Source organism: Boleophthalmus pectinirostris, unplaced genomic scaffold (genome assembly GCF_026225935.1).
Source record: "Boleophthalmus pectinirostris isolate CB_2022bp ecotype Guang Dong unplaced genomic scaffold, ASM2622593v1 HiC_scaffold_5, whole genome shotgun sequence".
Classification (NCBI taxonomy): domain Eukaryota; kingdom Metazoa; phylum Chordata; class Actinopteri; order Gobiiformes; family Gobiidae; genus Boleophthalmus; species Boleophthalmus pectinirostris.
In genome coordinates, this window is record NW_026571404.1 from 39,459,416 (window position 1) to 39,481,915 (window position 22,500).

General features: G+C 40.4%; 1 protein-coding gene across 1 annotated transcript in view; it reads left to right on the plus strand.

Annotated features, from left to right (window-relative positions):
* atrnl1a (attractin-like 1a) overlaps positions 1-22,500 on the plus strand; it is a 499,802-nt gene that overhangs the window by 38,898 nt on the left and 438,404 nt on the right. Inside the window, exons 3-9 of the mRNA XM_055162865.1 lie at positions 5,965-6,048; positions 6,844-6,957; positions 9,020-9,148; positions 11,574-11,782; positions 14,318-14,492; positions 15,369-15,456; positions 18,619-18,865. Of these exons, the coding sequence (XP_055018840.1) occupies positions 5,965-6,048; positions 6,844-6,957; positions 9,020-9,148; positions 11,574-11,782; positions 14,318-14,492; positions 15,369-15,456; positions 18,619-18,865 (1,046 nt within the window). The remainder of the gene's footprint in view (positions 1-5,964; positions 6,049-6,843; positions 6,958-9,019; positions 9,149-11,573; positions 11,783-14,317; positions 14,493-15,368; positions 15,457-18,618; positions 18,866-22,500) is intronic.

Consider the following 22,500-nt stretch of genomic DNA (forward strand, 5'->3'; position numbering starts at 1 on the left):
CCCCGGGCTGTATGTGCATTAACCTGTTACCACCCGCCTCATTTTGGTGTGTGCACAATGGTAAGACATACCCAAATGTCATAGCTTATTAAAAAGAAAACCTTAGAACCCACATGCTTGTGTGAGGCACCATTTTAAAGCTTAGGCCTTCTAGTTTCTGTAGATATGTACATGAAGACTGTGAGTGCTGCCTAACCTACTGTACAGTCAATTAAAATTGAAAAAAAAAAATATTTTTTTGCTTCAAAAAAAAAAATAGAAAAAAAATAAAGGCCTTAGCTTGGGCATACTTCATACTAGGCATTTGTGACTCACTACACTCATTGTTCAAGTTGTTGGCAACAACTGTGTAGAATTTCAGATCTCTAGGACAAAGGGTTTTGATGCTGTGAGCCTTTGTGTATACAAAATGACAATTCGGCACAAGATTGCTAAATTTGTGCCAAAATAATAATAATAATATAATAATAATAATAATAATAATAATAATAATAATTGTTATTATTATAATACTAATTCTTCTGAGCTTTAGGCATGTTTTCTCAAGAAAAAAAACTAAAAGTAGCCAAAATTGTCTTCCAAGTGGCACTTCTGCACTGCCACACTGCTCTCTGTGTCTCTCTCCTGGTCCCTCTCGGCTGCGCGTATAAACACCGCGTCCGTTTCAAATACTATCTGAATGTCCCACCCACCGTTTGAAAGCTCTGGTGATAGGCTAAAACAATATGTCAATCACTTTCTGGAAGATCCAATGACTGAAGAGATTTCCCGTAAACAAACTGATGACGCGTGCGTAAAGCCAGGAAGTACGTGAGTGCGTTAGCTTCTTCAGCGGCTTGTCCCACCTAAACCCCGCCACCGACAACAGCGGGGAGGGTCTCATTTTGAAGCTAAGAGTGTGAGGAAAACAAGCGTACTCAAGAGCGGGAGAGAAAGGGAAGTGAGAGCGGGAGAAGAGGCGGAGAAGAGACATAATATTTTCATTCACGGATTCATCCACTCATACGGACGACGATTTTCTGGATTATTTCCCCACATGGAATTATTTTTTGGAAAAACAACTTGATATTCTTTTTCTGTGGATTATTACGGATTTATTGAGTACAACTTTTCATGGATTGAACGCGTTTTGGACCGACAGAACCGGCTCAAAGGTAAGAAACGCGTATCTTATTCTTTGTTTATGATGTGAATTTTTAAGTTATAGCGTTTTGGGCTCGTTGTACGGCATAAAATGAATGATATGGTTGTTTTATTGATAAATTAAGCTTTCAAACGATGTATGGCATGCCAGTAGTGAAAACAATAATGAAGGTGAATATACAGAGTGAACATTTTTTATTGGAAAATCGCCCGCCGGCGGGCGGGTGGATGGTAAGGTTAAAACCTTGTAACTTCTTTCCACGCTGCTCAATTCACACTTGCATCTTGGAGTCTTAAATAATATTACAAAGGACGCCACCTATGACATCACAAGGAAACAAGGATTTCAAACACCGGAGATAGTTTACCCAACTGTACACAAATGATACAATTCACAACTCCTGGCACATGGTCAATTCACACTCTGTAAAAATAAGTAAATAAATAAAAATCTAATACTAATTTTGTCTATGTATCCGCCACTCTTGATCCAGCAGGTTTTACATTCCTGTTCTTCCTCCCGACATTCATCGCTCACATTTATAACCCCTCTTATAAAGCGCATGTACAGGTGTGACGGGGATATAGCGCACCTCTATCTGTATGTCACCTTGTGGTCTCCATGGCGACAGTTACACGTGTGACATGATAATAGAGCGTGTCTCTGCTCTGAGCTCGACATGAAAGATTTACATCCTTCTGCTGGACTGAAGTGTGTTACGCTCAGGAGAGTGACAGTACTTTCAAACACGAGCCAGCAGAGAGTGTAGAAGTATTACTGCTACTGTTGATAGCAGTAAGAGCAATAGAAGTAGAAATATTAGTCTTAATAGTAGTAGTAGTAGAAGTAGAAGTAGCGGTAGTAGTTGTAGTAATAGTAGCCGTGGTAATCATAGTAGTAATGGCAGTAGTAGAAGTAGAAGTAGCAGCACTAAATAGAAAAAGTAGTAGTGGTAGTAGTAGTGGTAGTAGTAGTAGTAGTAGTAGTAGTAGTAGTAGTAGTAGTAGTAGTCTTAGTAATAATAGTTGTAGTAGAAGTAAGGGTCGTAGTCATAGTAGCTGTTGTAGTAGTAGAAGGAGTGGTAGTAGTCATAGTAATAGTAGTCGTAGTTGTAGTAGTAGATGTAGTAGTAGTAGCCGTAGTAATAATAGTAGTAGTAGAAGTAGTGGTAGTAGTAGCAGTAGCAGTAGTAGTGGTAGTCGTAGTAGTAGTAGTAGTAGTAGTAGTAGTAGTCGTAGTAATAGTAGTAGTAGAAGAAGAGGTAGTGGCAGCAGTAGAAGTAGCAGTAGTAACAGAAGTAAAAGTAGCAGTAGTAGTAGTGGTAGATGTAGTGGTAGTAGTAGATGTACTGTTAGTAGTAGTAGTAGAAGTAGTAGCAGCTGTAGTAATAATAGTAGTAGTGGAAGTAGTGGTAGTAGTAGAAATAGTAGTAGTAGTAGTAGTAGTGGTGGTTGTAGTAGCAGCACCATTAATTTTACACAGGCAGCAAAAAAAAAACAAAAAAACAACAACATAATGCTAGATCTTTGTAGACCATAAAATCATATATGTGCTGTATACCAACAATAAACTTGAGTGAATCACTCAACTCTGTTCATCTGAGGAGAGAAATATTTTTGTTTGTAAATGATGTTGACCAATGAACTCCTTCATTTCACCAGACGTTTGACCAGACTGACACTCCTCTGTACACAAACACACACATATGATTCTAGACTTGGCAGACATGACTAACATGAGTCAGTCTAGTCACATTGTCTTTGTATTTTCTGTATTTTACCTAGACAAATGACAATGCGTGTCTCTCTTTACTGTTGTAGGATCAGATTGGTTCAAAATAGGGACACCTGGGACATTTCTTGTACAAAACTGGGACAAATGAGTGGTTTTGTATAATTCTGTTGGGACAGGGGACACAGGCTCAACACTGGGACTGTCCTGTGTAAATAGTGTCTGGTCAAACTACATTAACAACTGCAGTAATAAAGTAAACTTAATGTTGCTACACATACTTGTTGTTTTCCAGCTCTGGTGTTTCTCACATAAATGACTGTCAGTCTCCAAAACATCTCTGGTTTACATCACATGTGATGTTTGGAGGCTAACGCTAACTCACCCATTGAAAATGCATTGGAGCTAAATATGAAATGACACCAGACTTTAGAGAGTATTCTGTTTGCAAACTCTGAAAGGATCTGTGGTAGCAGTGACAGAAGTAGTATTCATTATTACTGCAGTAGTGGTGTGAAGATGGTGTACAAGTCCATGCCACAGGGAGATGAGTGACACTACATGTGCTTCAGTGGATGGAGATTGTTCACTGAGGTTGATGGTTTGATTCCTTATACTAGCCATGCATACCACCATCCCTGAGCAAGACACTTCATTCAGCTTGCCTTAAATGCCTGGAATTTTACAATAGGGTATATGATTGTCTATCATCTTGATGACTTAAAAATACCTTGCTTCTCCATAGATCTATAACTTGACTTTACCTGCTTGTCTCCATGGAGATAGAATAGAACATCTGTAATAATAATAATACAGATATGATGTTATAATGTTGTATTATTCATACATAACAGTCATTATTATATCACTGAATCAACTATAGATTTATGTGGGAAAGTGTAAATAAAAGGGATGTTTTTGAATGCAACACATTTTCTCAACTCATCATACAATTAAACTCAGTCATCTTCACAACAGTGTTCAAAATTATTTATTACAGTATTTCTGTAAAAATTATTTTTACAGAAATACTTGTTGATAGGCTCTCTAGTTTAACTCTAAAACTGAGGTTATATATATATATATATATATATATATATATATATATATTAGGGGTGTCAAATTATCGCGTTAATTGCGATTAATTAATTACAGTCATATTTAGCGCATTATGTTTTTTAATTGCGTTAATCTCATTTTTAATCTCTAACTTTAGTGTTTCTGTATGTGAGTTTCTTTATTATAAAACCTGTTTTTATGTGTTGTTGGGACAACAACAACACACAAAAAAAACACATTTATACATTTGCCGGAAACCCACCCAAAACGCGCACAGTAAGAGCGATGTAACAGAGTCAGCAGTGCACAGGTAAAAACGCATTCGTGTCTTGGAAATTATTCTCCCGACGTGAAATATAAAAGAAAATAACAAATATAAAATCGCCTACAACTTAAATGTCACTGGTGAAAACAACCTGCATAGGCTCATGATGTCTGCACCATCTGTCCTATAGTGACCTGCCACATGAGGGGACACGCACACAAACACACACAAACACACACACACACACACACACACACACACACACACAAACACACACAAACACACACACACACACACAAACACACACAAACACACACAAACACACACACACACACACACACACAAACACACACAAACACACACCTTCATCATCGTCATTAACCTGAGAACGTGCGGACCACGTTTCCTTCTGTAGTTACTGCGCGGACACCGACGTGCTCCAGTGAGCTGCGTGTGGATCGTGTTTTCTCGCGTACGCTGCGTAAACCGCGCTTCCTCCTGTGCGCCTCTAAACCAGAACTAACACCAAGACTAAAACCAGGACTAAACCAGGACTAAACCAGAACTAAAACCAGAACTAAAACCAGGTCTAAACCAGGACTAAACCAGGACTAAACCAGAACTAACACCAGGACTAAAACCAGGATTAATCCATTCCAGGACTAAACTAGGACTAAAGTAGGACTAAAGCAGGTCTAAACCAGGACTAAAACAAGGACTAAAACCAGTGATTTCATATATAAAGCATTTCTCTATCAATAATATTTTTAATATGGTTAAGGAAAGACTGGACTTTTTATTGTCTTTAAGTAGACAAAAGTTGTTATGTTCAGATTTCCTTGTCTTTGCTACTTTACAGCAAACAGTTTCTTATTCATGGAGACTTGGGCTAAACAGCCAATTTGGAGAGATTTGTTAAACAATAAATGACTTTATAAAGTCACTTTTTTAAATCTATATCAGTCTTTTGATCTGCCACAATAATGTAATAATGAATTTAAATGAAAATACCTCAAATTGAAGGCTTTTCTCAGCAATTTTTAGGTGAGATTAAAATGAGATTAATTAGATTAATTAATTACAGATAAATTTTTTTAATCGCATGACAGCACTAATATATATATATATATATATATGTATATGTATATATATATGTATATATGTATATGTATGTATATATATATATATGTATATATATGTATATATATGTATATATATGTATATATATGTATATATGTATATATATGTATATATATGTATATATATGTATATATATATATATATTTATTTATTTTTTTTTTCTTCTATGTAATAAGACTCAGTATTTTTACATGTCATTTACAGATATACATTTCTTCTATTATTGTCAGTGAGCAGCATGACATCTGCCTCATTTCATTTCTCTTTCCTCGCTTTCTTCTCCTTCATTCTTCTCCTTGAACCTCCATTATTCAGCTGTCAATCAAATGTGTCATATTAAGTGGTGTCCCAGAGAAAACCACAGAAAGAAGGAATAAACCTGAGGGAGGCTTCAGGAGCAGACACCAGAGAAAACAATCAAAGTGTGTTGGTCTCAGTGAAGAGTTTAGATCCTCTCTCCTCGCTTTGTCTCCTCGGTGGGTGGGGCTTCCTCCCTCATTTACTGCACAAATGAGGAGAGAAATCAAGGAGAAGGAAGCGAGGAAAGGGAAATGAGATGTGGCCAATATAAGCCCTTCTTCTTGTTCACCTGTGATATGTGTGTTTGTGTGTTTGTGTGTTTCAGGATCACAGAGCAGTCAGGTTCTCTCACAGACGGACCACAAAACTACAAGTACAAGACCAAGTGCACCTGGCTCCTGCAGGGCGCGTGAGTCTCCTCATGTTGTCTACAACAGAAGGGTCAAAGGTTTGATTCTATAACATGGATCAGATAGTAGCACTTCATACAAAATGGATTTAAATAGTTCATTTTCAGGAGGCTGTGATCAGTGTGAACGTTCATGGTCCTGTTTAGGAGTTTGATTTTGAACAAAAAGGTGAGAGTGAGTGACAAGCACTTGTTTAACAGCACAAATCAGCTCACCTGTTGTAGTTCCAGCTGAGTTATTTCTCTTTGGTCAGATTGTGTTAACATCAGTGTTGGGAAGGTTAGTTTTAAAATGTATTCCCCTACAGATTACAGATTACATACCCCAAAATGTAGTTTGTAACATAATCCATTAAATTACTTAAAGTGAGTAACGTAATCTGAATACTTTGGATTACCTGATTTGCTGTAGAGAAACAAAGACGAGGAAATCGTAACATAAGATGTTTTGTCTGATAAAAGAAAATGAAAAGCCCAGACATTACCGAACCAAATTAAAAATATTATTGATTGATGATTGTAACTGTAATCCAATCACTTAAACAGTAACTGTAACCGAATACAGTTACTCATAATTTGTACTCTGATTATGTAACTCCGGTACATGTAATCTGTTACTCCCCAACACTGGTTAACATAAAGTACAGATTAAAGTCAAATAGAGCCTCAGACAGAGCAGAACCTACAGTCAGAATCACACCCCAGAGACTGTTGATGCCATCAGCTGCAAACTCTCAGCACATGAGTTTGATTCTGATAAACACTTATTATCACACTTGTGTTTCTGTGGTGCAGGCCAAACTCAGTGCTGCGTCTGCGCTTCACTCACTTTGCCACAGAGTGCAGCTGGGACCACATGTACGTGTACGACGGAGACTCCATCTTCTCTCCGCTCGCCGCCGTCTTCAGGTGAACACAACGATGAGGAACAACAAGAGACGGACATTTTGTATCTTCACAAATACATGCATACGATTCAAAATGCTTTACAGAGGAAGGGAGACACATACATATAATTAACACATTAACATAAGTAATATAAACAAATAAAAACATAAAAAACATAACATTTAAACGTGTCTGACAGTTTTTGCCGATTTTAAACATTTTGACTTTATTTGGTGGGATGATGCTTGTTATAAATATAAATGATAGTTTTATACCAATCAAGAAGCAATCAGTCTTTGTTTTAGTGCTCAGTCAGAGGATGTTCCCCAGGCTCCTTCACGTTCGTCCATGTCAGTCTCAGGTGCATCTCTGGATTCATCACCGGTTCATCTGTGCAAGGCCTCTGATAATGAGCTGTGACAGAACACAGAGGAAGAAGAGCTGCTATTCCTCCATGTCACTGTTTAGACATTGACGTCTGATTGTTATTTTTCAAATGTCCCACTTCGACATTTTTTTTTTTTTTTTTTTTCATTGTAGTGACACTTCACTCTTTTTCAAACATTTGGCTTTTCCGACATGGATAATATTAATGTGATAAGATAATATACTTTTCGCTTCCATATATCATAAGATGTTTGGACCTCTGCAAAGCTCTTGATGAGAGAAAACTTGGGGCACAGAGGAGATCAGACAGTAGGAAAATCAAAAGAAGACTTTAATATTCAGCTCTTGTAAAATGGTGCATTTAAAGTGCATCATCTCATCCTCATAGAAATTGTCCTCCACAAATAATGAGCCCAGTCCACAAAACTGTGACATTAATCCAGTTTGATGTGTTCTTTGAAAGTAAAAATGCAAAAGTAGCAGGTGTGTCTGTTTACATCCACACAGCGCACGGATCAAGGTGAAGCTGCAGATTAGTGATAGTGACTCTACTTCCTGTGTAGTAAGTAGAGATTTATGCTTTGAAAATCCTGTTTCTGAAATATTGCACCACATTTCACAAATAATAATAACACAGTTTTGACTTGTATCTAAAATAGAAGTGCAGAACTCTGATCTTTTGAACAGTTAAGAGTCTCAGAGCGACAGGAAACAGTTGATGTCATTGCGTTCACAGCTTCATGTAGGGGGACAGGAGTGGGATTCTGTGCTGGTGAAAGTGAGGACAGGTGGGAGGGGAAATTTCGTGCAGGCAAGGATTCACGTGGTGCCCCTGTAAGTGCTTGGTGCCCTACGCGCTGTGTGTAACAGTTATCTACGGTACTGTACCTACCTCTATCTATCTGCTGCATTCAGCACCATGGACAGCGAGAGACATAAACTATGACGTGTTGGAATAGTGATACCAAAAGCTATCAGAAAACTGTCATGTCTAAATATAGAGATGTTGTAATGAAGGGATGTCAGAATAGACTGTGGACCCCAGGAGGAAGAGGGGACAATGGTTCTCAAGATGTGGTGCAAGAAACACTGTTGATGCACAGGCTAATACTAACACTGAAAACCTGTGGAATCTGTGTAAATGTGTAAAATGTCTTTAACTAATTTAGATTCAGAAGAGAAGCAGAGGTGAGAGATTTATAAATGTATAATTTTATTAAAAAAATTAAATTAAAAAAGTACTATGTCCTAAGTCCTATCTCCTATCTCACTGTGTATATATCTATATATCTATATATAGATATATAGAGCTATATAGATAGATAGATATAGACAATATTTATTAATAATTTTACAATAGTTGTTTTTGAGATATGCAGAATGTGTATATTGAGTATTTCATGCATAGAAAACTGCAGTGTTGTCTTGATTTTGAAATAATGTACAGTACAGGGAGAAGAGGAGTGGACTACATAAACCAGGAATCGCTTTATTTTATTCAGCTCTTTAGAATTTTGACATAATTTGAATGACCCTCCTCAGTAACCTGTGGGATCATCACTGTGATAATAATGTGAGAATGGGAATTAATCTCCACCTCTTAACATAAACACACTGTAATCCATCTTTTCACTGTTTCATTAAATTAAAGCTGTGTCTTCTTCTCATAACCCTCTCGTCACCTGTCTCTCCACAGTGGCCTGGTGGTCCCAGAGAACCGAGGGAACGAGTCTGTCCCAGAAGTGGTCACTACCTCTGGATACGCCCTACTGCACTTCTTCAGCGACGCAGCCTACAACCTGACTGGCTTCAACATCCAGTACTCGTAAGTCCTACCTCACTGTGTAACTTTGAATACTTGTAAGTCCTACCTCACTGTGTAACTTTGAATACTTGTAAGTCCTACCTCACTGTGTAACTTTGAATACTCATAAGTCGTACCTGATTGTGTTGTGGTTAGAGGTTGACTGATATGGGTGATGTTTGGAATTCAGGGTAACTGAAGCCAGGGCCAGTTTGAGTTTACTGAAAACTCAACTACAGCCCTGTTTTACTACAAACTGGATAAGAAAGCAGTCTATAGTAACATTTTGTGCAGTGTTATTTTCAGACTTAAAAAACAAAAGAAAAACAGCGGTCAGCAGTGATAGCACTCTGAAGGGGGAGTGACTTAACATAGGGAGCAAAGGAAAGAGGGAGGCTGTGTTTCAACAGCATTGTGTGATACTCAGATGATCAGATCAGCTCTTGAAATCTAAGTTCTTCTCTTCCTAATGACTCTCCTCTTGTTCAGATATTGGACACAGGAGGAAGATGTGATAAATGACCAGAATGTGATAAATGACCAGAATTTTACACGTCTGCACTCTGGACAGCTTCAATTAAACTCTTTTATTGTATTATATTAAACATGGATGGTGTTGCTCAGGGGGAGTGGCAGTTCTGGAGTTGAATAGTTGACAGTTCAAGTCCTGCTCCTGCATGTTCATACACTGTATGTATTTGTGTGTGTAAATATGTGACGTGGATGAGGCCTTAAGCTCATATAAACAGACAGCACACTGTAAACACTAAGAATATTCCTTACAACAAAATAGTAGTTCAGTCACCTGGCAGTGTGCACCTGTCTATGGACCTGTCGGCTCGCAGCCTCTTCACTACTCGAGTACATTTGTTCAGCACATTCACTTGTGTTCATAAACACGTTTTTCTGCATTGAAAGACTTTGTATTATTTTAATCGGCCAGTAGTGAGTTAGTTGATCAAAATGAATTTGTTGACTATAGTATAAGGATTTTTATGGGACAACAGCAGAAAGGAGAAGTTATTCATTATTCATTCATTCATTCATTATTCAGTGCGTGAGGTAGATTTGGTGTTGTTTGTATTTATTTGTAAAAAAGCAGATTAAACTCATGATCACAAATACAGTGTTTTCTAGTAATAGTTCTCTGCATAAATGACAGTTTGTACATGTACTTTCCTGCAGGTGCAGTCTTGTAGTGAGTGCAGTTTGGGTCAGATACAAATCTGATGATGTAAAAGAAGTTGAGCATCAACTGTCAGATACTACCTATTATCAGAAATTGGACAGTGACCCTACAACTAAATATAAGGCTGAAATTAATACAGTACATTACACATTTGACTGGAAAAAGGAGAAGTCACAAAGTTGGAGGTGAACTATATGAAGGTCCTGTATCCTTTATACACTGTTAAAAACACACAAAAGTTTGACAAGTCCTCCTGGCAGACCAGTAGTCTCGGCCATAGGATCCCTCACTGAAAATATGTTAAAGTTTTGTTGGCTTCTTTATAAAACATTTTGTTATAACTTGTTGCAGAAGGTTTTTATGGGAGTGACTCACAGACAGAACTATAGTTTTTTGCACAAAGCTCAAAGCTGCTCTGTGATTGGTCAGCTGTTGGGCCCTAGCAAGCGCCAAAATGGATTCTTGTGAGTTTGTGAACTCACAAATATCATGAGGAGAAACTTGCTGTTCAAGAAGCGAGTGTTTTAAAATGCTGAGGATTATATAATGGTGGACTCTGGTGGACTTCTTTCCCCGGCTCAGACTAAGTCATACTTCAGCTCTGACATTAACTGGAACATTCCTGGTGGATTCTCATCATTGTCTGAGAGTCAAACCTTTGTCCAATCACAGCGGCTCATTTATGTCACGTGTCTTTCAAATGCAGAAGACGTCTCCTCCTAATCATTTACAACTAAATCTCTCACTTCTTTTACTGGAGAGAAATAACAGTTTGGTGATTCCACTGCCAATTCTACAGAAATCTGCTCTTTCTCAGTCCTCTCTGTTGTTGTTTCCCTTTTTTTTTACACTTGAACCTCCACGTGTCTTTCAGGATACAGTTCTAGACCCACACGTCTTTGTAAAGTTTTGTCAAAAGTGTAGTTATACGGTGCGTTGGTATATTTTGGAATAAATATTAAAGGACATCTAATCACCTTAAATCAATCATTTAGATACATTTTTTGATAAAATTCACATGTTTGAGTTTAGATGTATAATTTCTCTTTTACTTATAGGTTGATAGTTTGATCTGAGCTCCTTAAAAAGCAGTCCTTGGGCAAGACACTTCCCTCAGCTTTATTGGTATGAATGTGATGTGCCCCAGGACTTTAATCCAGCACAGACAAAGTCATTTAACTCACAAACTGCAACATGTAAACTAATAATCCTTTCACAGCTCATAATAGCTCTTTGTCATTTTAAATGTGTGCCCAGGCTGAACTCATGCCCTTATAACTGCTCTGGACGTGGGCACTGCAGAGTGCTGAGCCTGGGCACAGGGCGGGTCTACTGTGACTGTGAGGAGCACTGGAAGGGAGACGCCTGCCACATCCCCTACTGCCCCAACAACTGTGGCAGCCCCGAGCACGGCTACTGCGACCTGACCGGAGAGAAGCTCTGTGTGTGCAACGACAGCTGGCAAGGTACTCACAACAGACGGGTACTCACTCACACCGACAAGTTACTCACTCACACCAACAAAGGACTCACTCACACCACACAGGTACTCACTCACACCAACAAAGGACTCACTCACACCACACAGGTACTCACTCACACACACAGGTACACACACAACACTCACTCACAACACACAGGTACTCACTCACACACAGGTACTCACTCACACACAAGGACTCACTCACAACACACAGGTACTCACTCACATCAACAAAGGACTCACTCACACCACACAGGTACTCACTCAACAACACACAGGTACTCACTCACATCAACAAAGGACTCACTCACAACACACAGGTACTCACTCACACCAACAAAGGACTCACTCACACCAACAAAGGACTCACTCACACCAACAAAGGACTCACTCACAACAGATAGGTACTCACTCACACCAGACAGGTACTCACTCACACCAACAAAGGACTCAGTCACACCAACAAAGGACTCACTCACAACAGACAGGTACTCACTCACATCAACAAAGGACTCACTCACAACACACAGGTACTCACTCACACCAACAAAGGACTCACTCACATCAGACAGATACTCACTCACACCAACAAAGGACTCACTCACATCAGACAAATACTCATACCAACAAGGTACCGGACTCGCACTGCCAAGTACTCACTTCAACAAAGTACTCATTCTCAGTGAACTCACTCACACCAGAAAGATACACGCTCAGATAAGGTACTCACAGCCCTGTCCACTGCTGCTGTGACCTGTCCAGAGAGAAGCTGTGTGTGTGTGTGCAAAGCTGGCAAGGTACTCACTCACAACAGACAGGTACTCACTCACAACAGACAGGTACACACTCACACCAACGGAGTACTCACTCACACTAGACAGATACTCACTCACACCAACAAAGGACTCACTCACACCAACAAAGGACTCACTCACACCAACAAAGGACTCACTCACACCAACAAAGGACTCACAACAGACAGGTAACTCCAACAAGGAGTGTGCTCAACCGCAACAGACAAGGTACTCAGACTGACAGAAGGTGCTCACTCACTCACGTAGTCAAGATGATCAGAATGAACTGAATTAGTGATCACACATTTTGTGGAGTCGTCACAAATGGAAACTAAACATAGTTACAGCTAATTCCTTTTAAAACATCAACTTAAAAATATAACTTACTGAGGTAACTCATCACCGGATCACAAAAGTATGGTCTGGTCAAAAAATGTTTCACGGTTTGTGGTTTCAGTTTGTTAGGTTTGTGGAAAATAGACAAAAGAAAGCCGTGTCACTGGAGCTGTATCACTGTGTGTGTTCACGATATCAAGAGAAATTGTCATTATCGTTTATGATATGATTTATATTTATTAAGAGAATATCTGATTTTACTTTCAAATTAATAGTTTCCTCATGGGCAGTGTGGGGTGTACTTGTGGGTGATGACTGCCCCTGTGTGGAGAGAAGGTGCAAGTGCAGGAGACTGGCCAGAGGGTCCCAAACGTTTCTGTAAACTGTCCTGCAATAACACTTAATACAATATAACATTTATTTAGATGATCTTTTATTGAGTTCTAACATAATGATAATGATTAAAAAACATACATAATAATATATTTCCCATCCTATGTAAAATGTGTTTAATCACAAAAACAAAACAAAAAAACCCCAAAAAACAGAGGAACAGAGGAGCTCATTCTCCAACAGGCTCCTACAGCTCCACTAAAACAGAGAGATACAGGATTACATTCATACTATAATACTCCCTACAACTGTACAACAACTCACCCTTATGGAACAGATAATACTCCCTACAACTGTACAACAACTCACCCTTATGGAACAGATAATACTCCCTACAACTGTATAACTATACACTACAACTTCACCCTTATATAACATATAATACTCCCTACAACTGTACAACTCACCCTTGTGTAAGAGCTAAAATTTTGTCCTGTCAATCATCATATCATTGTTGCACTGACCTGTTGTATAAAGCTGTGATTTTATATTTTATTACTTATTTTTCTATTTTATTTAGACTTGTACATTTACATTTATATCGTTACGTCTTACTTCATACCCGTCTCTTGCTCTTTTTTGCTACTTATTAAATTATATATATAATTTCTCTTTGTTATTATTATATTGTGATGTGTGAACTCCTTTGTCCAAATCATTTCCCTTGTGGATCAATAAAGTTTGTTTAAGTCTAAGTCTAAGGGAGGAGCTGTCTACACTCAAACTAACACACCCTAGTTGTTTACAATATGATTTTAAGCCCAAAAGCTGTTTCAGATTTACACCATTTCACCTTTTTATTTCTCTATTTAGTCACTTCTAACACCCCTATAATGTAACAGTGAACTTATTTCTCCCACCAGAGGGCGCTGTTGTTTTATATATGACGTACTGTTGTTCTTGTCCTGTCCTCTTCAGTCTGTTTGTGTTCAGGTCCAGACTGCTCCTGTCTGTCCCTCCAGCTGATACATTCTTTCACGTGTGTTTGTGCTCAGGTCCAGACTGTTCCCTGCCCGTCCCCTCGGCTGATGCATTCTGGGAGCTGCCCAGCGTGAAGCCCTCCCCCCTGTCCCTGGGCCGGGCGTCCCATCAGGCCGTGCTGCACCGGGGGCTCATGTGGGTGGTGGGGGGTTACTCCTTCAACTACTCCAACTACCACATGCTCCTCAAGTAAGACTCTAGACAGTGTTTGTGACAGTTTTGGATTCATATTTTTGTCCTCTGCTCCTGTCTGTCAGGTGAAATGACTCGGTTAAAATGTAGGTGCCACCTTTTCATAAGTAATGTATGAAGAAAAGAAAAACTGAATTTATAATCAGCAAATAGTTTATTATGGATTATTCGGAAAATACTGTGAGGGAATGAACATTTTCATCACCAAATGAAACACCAGAGGGGAGCAAGAACGAGACCTTTCCTGTTGTGTCCTCCTGGATCTGCTGACCCTCCCTGACCAGTCCTCCTGCTAAACTGACCTGAGACCTTTGACTGACAAAAGGGACTGAGACGTGTAAATGTTGCTGCAGCATAACTTGAATTTCCTTAGGATCAATAAAGTCTCTCTCTCTGTCTCTCTGTCTCTGTCTTAGCAAAGAGGTTATGGTTAGAAGTTAGGGTCAGGATATTAAGCCACAGTGCTTTTTTTTTTGTTCCCCTAAAAATAGACTTAATAAATCTCCACAAACCTTCTTATTTGACCTGGATGAGGGCCTCCTCCTGTTTGTTCCATGGAAATGTTCTACCTTTGGCTGTAATATTCCACAGTGTGATATAAAACGTATCTTTCTCCATGGAAAATGTTCCAATGTATGGTTTTAGCTTTCTAGTTCCATGGAATCATGAATTTCCACTTTTTTCCCCACACAATTTTTAATTTTTTATTTTTTTGCATATAGGTTATCTGTTACTGTTCTCACTACCCTCAACCAGTTAGATTATAACATTATATTATTATTTTAAGGTATACACATTCTGCATGCAGTTGTGTAAGATTACATTGTGTGTAAACCAGTTCTACTCATGATGTGTATTTGTCTGTGTGTGTAGTTATGCTGTGGACAGTGGGACGTGGGACATGGTAACAGTCGGCTCTGGTCCTCTGTACAGATATGGACACTCTCTGGCCCTGCACCAGGTACAGCTCTTTACTCTCTCATCACTTTGTGTTTATGCTTCAGTGTTTTACCTGTCATCATCATCATTATCATCATCATCATCATCATCATCATCATCGTCGTTGTCTCCAGTACCATAGGTGTCTCATCCCTTCTATCAAAATCTCTTCTGTGTTGATCTCTCCTCTTCTTTGATTCTGTTTCTTCACATCAGCCACACACCTGGACTCACTCCCCTTCTCCACCCGTCACATATTACAACACTTATTGACTTACTTTTTGCTGTACTTACAAAATGTACTAATAAATAAGAAACACCGGGATAGTACTGTGCTGGTTCACTTGTAGTGTCATGAAATATGTTTATTGAGTAGACCCATGGACCATAGGTGGTAAATCGAGAGCTTTGGCTTTTGGCTCAGCTCCTTCTTCACCACAACAGTCCAATACAGCGACCACATCACTGCAGACGCTGCACTGATCCACCTGTCAATGTCACGCTCCATCCTCCCCTCACTCGCGGACAAGACCCTGAGATACTTGAACTTCTCGACTTCACACAGAGACTCTCCACTCACCCGGAGAGGACAAGACAACTTTTTCCGGTCAAAAAACATGGCCTCAGATTTGGAGGAGCTGATTCTCATCCTGGACACTTAACAATCTGCCCCAGTGCTGCAGGTCCTAGTTTGATGAAGTCAACAGGACAACATCATCTGCAATCAGCAGAGATGATCCTGTGGTCCCCAAACTCTGACTGCGCCTAGAAATGATGTCCATAAATACAATGAACAGAACCGGTGACAGGACACCCAACAGGACAGCCATGACGCAGTCCAACATGCACCGGGAACAGGTCTGACTTCCAGCAATGAACACAGCTCCTGTTCCGGTCATACAGGGACCGGAACAGCCCTTAGCAAAGGGCCCCAGACTCCAAACTGCCAGAGTACCTCCCACGAGGGACACAGTCGAATCCCTTCTCCAGATCCACACAGCACATGTGGACTGTGGTAATAGTTAAAATCATTGTATTTAAGATTTAGCTATAAAACAAATTGACACTTTTTCCCAGTTTGGAAAATGTTTAGGTTTAAATGTTACTTCCTGGTTGGAATTGATGACACCTACGGTGCTGCATTGTGACTTAAACCTGCATAACACATGGCTCTGCATTAATGTTTATAAATGATAATGAAGTATTTTTAATCTAATCTAAATGACAAACATGATCCTACACCTGCTGTCTCCATGGAGATGTTATTGGTTTGCCTAGAAAGTTCCACAGTATGGTATTACACTAATATATCTCCATGTAGACAAGCATTTTATGTCTCCAAGCCAAGAGTGGTAATATTAAGATAAAGATATTATTTAGCAATAAAATAAATAAAAATAGAAATAAAATACCTGTAGTTTAATTTAATGTCTGCAAGATATTTGCTGCACTGTGGAACATTTCAGACAATAACATCTCCATAGAAACAAGTCTATGTTGGTCCTTCTGTCTGACACGTGATGTGCGGCTCTTTTAAACAACGATGTTTCATTTAGACAGTATAGTTAACATATGGTTGCTGATGTTAACTGGTGCATCATGTACAGGTCCATGTGTGATACTGGAGCATTGATTAGTGATAATTCTCCCAGAGCACTGACTCATGAACTGCTACATGAACTACACAAGTGAACTCCTCTCATTCTTTATAAAGTTGTTGGATTGTCTTCAAACTTGGCTCAGATCAATAGGTTTTATAGCAGCTATAATTCCTGTGCTCATAAAAGTGTGATAATGACTTATGGATTCTTGTTTTCACTCCAACCACAGAGAACACGTGCACATGACTCTACCATGACTCATACATGACTCATACATGACCCACACATCACCCACCTATAACCCACCTATAACCCATGTATGACCCACACACACCCCACACACAACCCACCTATAACCCACACATGACCTACGCACGACCCATGCACGATTCTACCATGACTCATACAGAACCCACATATCACCCACCTACAACCCACACATCACTCACCCACCTATAACCTACACATGAGACATGACTGTACCATCACCCAGACTCATGTAACACTTCCATGTCTGATATCAACATAAAGACAGACCCAGACTCACCTGCGCAGACAGACCCAGACCCAGACTCACCTGCGCAGACAGACCCAGACTCACCTGCGCAGACAGACCCAGACTCACCTGTGCAGACAGACCCAGACTCACCTGTGCAGACAGACCCAGACTCACCTGCGCAGACAGACCCAGACCCAGACTCACCTGCGCAGACAGACCCAGACCCAGACTCACCTGCGCAGACAGACCCAGACTCACCTGCGCAGACAGACCCAGACTCACCTGTGCAGACAGACCCAGACTCACTCAGACAGACCCAGACAGACTGCAGACAGACCCAGACTCACCTGACAGACAGACCCAGACTCACCTGTGCAGACAGACCCAGACTCACCTGCGCAGACAGACCCAGACTCACCTGCGCAGACAGACCCAGACTCACCTGTGCAGACAGACCCAGACTCACCTGCGCAGACAGACCCAGACTCACCTGCGCAGCAGACAGACCTGCGCAGACAGACCCAGACTCACCTGCGCAGACAGACCCAGACTCACCTGCGCAGACAGACCCAGACTCACCTGCGCAGACAGACCCAGACTCACCTGCGCAGACAGACCCAGACTCACCTGCGCAGACAGACCCAGACCCAGACTCACCTGCGCAGACAGACCCAGACTCACCTGCGCAGACAGACCCAGACTCACCTGCGCAGACAGACCCAGACTCACCTGCGCAGACAGACCCAGACTCACCTGTGCAGACAGACCCAGACTCACCTGTGCAGTGAGAGCCAGGCTGCGCAGACTGAGACAGGAGAAGGCATGTGTCATTGATATTAAGTGGATCCAAATGGCCACAAACAGAAAGTTTTGCTGTGACTCTTCATGTTTGTGATCCAATTCTAAACATAATACTGTCACCGCTGACTGTACAAACATAAATACAAAAAGATATATAACTGAGCATTCTCTAAATACAAACAAAGATCTAATGAATTACCTAGTGTGTCTGTTACTATTAGACCATGAAGTGAAACTTAAACTTGTTACTGTATTTGATTATACTGATCTGTATTTCGTGCAGGACGATCTCTACATGTTTGGGGGTAAGCTGGAGCAGGGAGCGGCGAACGTTAGCGACGAGCTGTGGGTGTTTAACATCCCCAGACGTGTGTGGACCCCCGTCAGGCCGACCCCGGGGCCCCTCTGCCCTCTGGAGGGACACAGTGCCCACATAGTCTCCCGGGAGGACGGCCAGACGGTCATGCTTGTGTTTTTCGGCTACTCTCCGGTCTGCGGCTACCTCAACCAAGTGCAAGAGTACCACATCGGTGAGTGAGGACTTTATAGGTTGTGTTCATGTTCATGTGGTCGAGTTGTTGATGTCATAATTTCAGGGGGGGCAGGGGTCTATCCATGAGCTTCAGAATTATGAAAAATGAAGGTTGCCATAGTGATTAACTGATTTTCTTCTGAGCAAAATTTGTCTTGTCCCAGTACAGATACAGAATATTATAGACCAATGTGTGCTGTTTGCATCAAATTATAAAGCATATTTATTTGGGAATCATGTGTGCCGCTAGAGTGGTAATACTTGTAAGCTTTACTGTGAAGACAAACTCTGGCCTCTGAAGTTTGGAAAAGTGCTTATTAACTCTTTGCAGTGAATAATTAGGAGCCTCAGTGTAGTGGACCAAACAGAAAGGAAAAGACAAGGTATAAAAGTAAGTTTAAATTTATTGAAGCCAAAAAAAGATATAATTTAACAAAGGCTCAAATTAGGCAAATTATGCACAAAAAGCCGGGCCCAACTGGGGAAACTCAAAATCAAACTGAACAGAACAAAACTAACCCAACCGGACAAAGAACAGGGTGTTTAAATACTTGAGGACCAACTAAAACTAAACACAAAAAGAACAAGTGTAAGTAAATCAAACTTATATTGACTAAAATGTGTGCACCCAAATTAGAATACAAGTCTAAATAAAGGAATTAAATTATGTAATGTGATTAACTTAATGTAAATAATAATGAAAATAAAATAATACTGACACTATGGAGTGGTGGCAGAGGGATCCACCACACTCCAAATGCTTAAGGTAAGTGAGGAAAAATGCTTAACTCTTCTGGGGAAATCGCCAAACGTCTGATTTACAAGTGCTGAACCTTCTCGTTGTTTGTTTATATTAATGTTCTGGTCACATCTTTGAGGTTGAATAATGAAAATTTTCTGAAGCTTTTGTGAAAAAAATATCTGACTTTAGTTTACTTCTCCTGACAGAGAAGACATTGAACTTTGTGCCAGGTTTTGTTGCATGTGGCTAGGCACAGTAATTACAAAGATATGAACCATAAACCACATCAACAAATCTGCAACCTGACAGTTCCACAGCAAACTCCACCTGAGAACTGCGACCTGTCTCAGATCAGGTTAAACAGGGAGTTTTTTCCCTCATCAAAACTGTGCCTGAAGAGGTTTTAGATGTCATCCATGCATCCTTGAGTAATCTAGTGATCTCCCCCGGCCCCTGTTTGAACTAGAGCCCTGCAGCGGGACCCTCGGGACCCAACGCAAACCAGTGCGTCGCGGGTCACATTTTGAAAGCTCACTGTGGGGGCGGGCGGGAGTGGGACTAATCAACGCGGGCGCAGGCGGGTGGGATTATAAACTGTAGTCTCGCAAACTAAATATGAGTGTAAAGTAAAACATACAAAAGATGAATGTAAGCATATCATGCATAATTTGTGCTGGAGATTTAATTTGGCATTAATAAAAAACATCCCGTACGCTGCGCGCAGACTGACCCACCCATCCCATGCACCGCGCAGACAGTACCCCCGCTGCCCCTACGCTGCGTGGACAGTCCTTCCTTTCAAGTACGCCACGCGAACAGTCCCCCCCAGCCCCGTATGCCGTGCGGACAGTCCTTCCTTCCAAGTACGCTGCGCAGACAGTCCCCCCGCGTCCCGTACGCGGCCTGCACCACTAAACCAGGACTAAACCAGGACTAAAACAGGTCTAAAACCAGGATTAAAACAGGGTTTAGCCAGGACTTTACCATGCCGCTGGATCGCCCACCACACTTCCTCCCATACGCAGCCCAATTCCTTTCTCTTCTCCGTGTTTGATAGAGTTTAAGAAAGCAAAGGTTCCCATCCTGTGGGACATGCGGGCAGGCGCGGGACAAAATATTGCAGATGAGGGCGGGAGCAGGACTGAAAATTACAATTCTTTGCGGGAGCGGGCGGGTGCGGGATTGCACAGAGCGGGATCAGGCGGGCGCAGGACTGAAAATTCTGTCCCGCGCAGACCTCTAGTTTGAACCCTGTTACGGTTACCATGCTTCTGCACAACAGTTCTCCATAAATATACAAAAAACATGATACAAAACCGAGCAAATCAACTTGACGTGATTGTGATAGCGCTCTGAGGGGGGAGTGACTTAGCGCAGAGAGCAAAGGGAGAGGAGACTCAGAGTAACATGGTGATCTAAATATGTTTTATGTTGGTAGTTAATAGCCCATAAAAGTAAAATGTGGCATCTTTAAACTCTTCTACAGTGTTGTGATTCCATGTGAACACAGACTATTGATGGGTGTAATTGGGTTTTATTGATGGAAGTGAAAGTCGCGGCGCTGGGAGAAGCTGACATTTCTACAGGGCGCGGTCGATGTGAGCGGGCACCGAGTTTTGGGCATCCATTCATAAAAATCATTTACAAAGGTGATACTTGATAGTTTTGTATTCAGACGTGGTTGGCTCGGTGGCGTTATTTACACTGGAGTTATTTGAAAAGCACCGATCCAAATCAATCCAAATGTCCAACAGTCCAAATCATAGTTAAAAAGTCAATTTCACTTTAAAGGTGCACTGTGTCACTTTTCTGGTGGAGAGTGGACTTTGTGTTTGTGTTACTTTGCTCAAAATATCTCACAGTACGGCGGCAAAATCCATTAAAAAACATGCTTATCTTCTTGTCTCCATGGAGATAGATCAGTTTAATGTCGTACTGTGAAACATTCCGAGCAAAGCAATAACACGTCCATGGAGAAATGTTAGATCCTGCATCTTGAATAATAAATGAATAGCAATTGTGTGTTATTAATGAAACAAAGTCATTAGACCTAATTACCTCATGACACACACGAGCTGTAATTGTGAACCAGGTGTAATACAATTTTACATGAGTGTGTGTAATATTATTAACTGATACTTTGCAGAGACATCATGCTGGGGGTGTTCTACATGGTTCTCTATTGGCAGGATGTTCAGTAGTTACCATGGTGACACAATACATACATTAGCAAAAAAATTAAAAAAGTGTTCACGGTCCTGCTCTAGGAGTTTGATTTTCAACATAAAGGTGGGTCCAGTCAAGTGGTAACGGAGGGAAACAGGGGCAGATTTTTGACATTCAAATGTCTCTTATTCAGAAACTAGAGGGACTATTGAAATAAGTAAAGTATCAGAATGTAGGAAAGAGTTAACACTCCAACAGGGTCAAGTTAAACCTGTGATATTCTTTCAAGTTGTTGACAAAAAATTTTAAAAACTCATGTCAGTAACGGAGGGAATGAAATATGCAGCACTTTTTGGGCAATAAATCCAAACAGTGATAACTCTTGGTTCTCACTTCCATATCCTTAACAAACTGGTTAGAATATTTGCTTCATATAGTTTTCTACCATATGGTACAAGATTAGGTTGAAAAACCTCTTACTTTTTGACTCATGAGATTTTTTATTAAGAAAGGTCATGGTAACGGAGGAAAAGTAACGGAGGGAAAATTGTAGATGTAGAAGGTGCAGGATTTTACATCATTTGTCACTTTAATATTACTTCAAAATGAAAGGAAACTATTTCTATCAAATTTGTCAGTCCTTCCAAGCTAATTTTTATAATTTTAAATAAATTTTTTTTGAAAAATCATGTATCTTCATCAACAGTTCAAAGATGGAATAACAC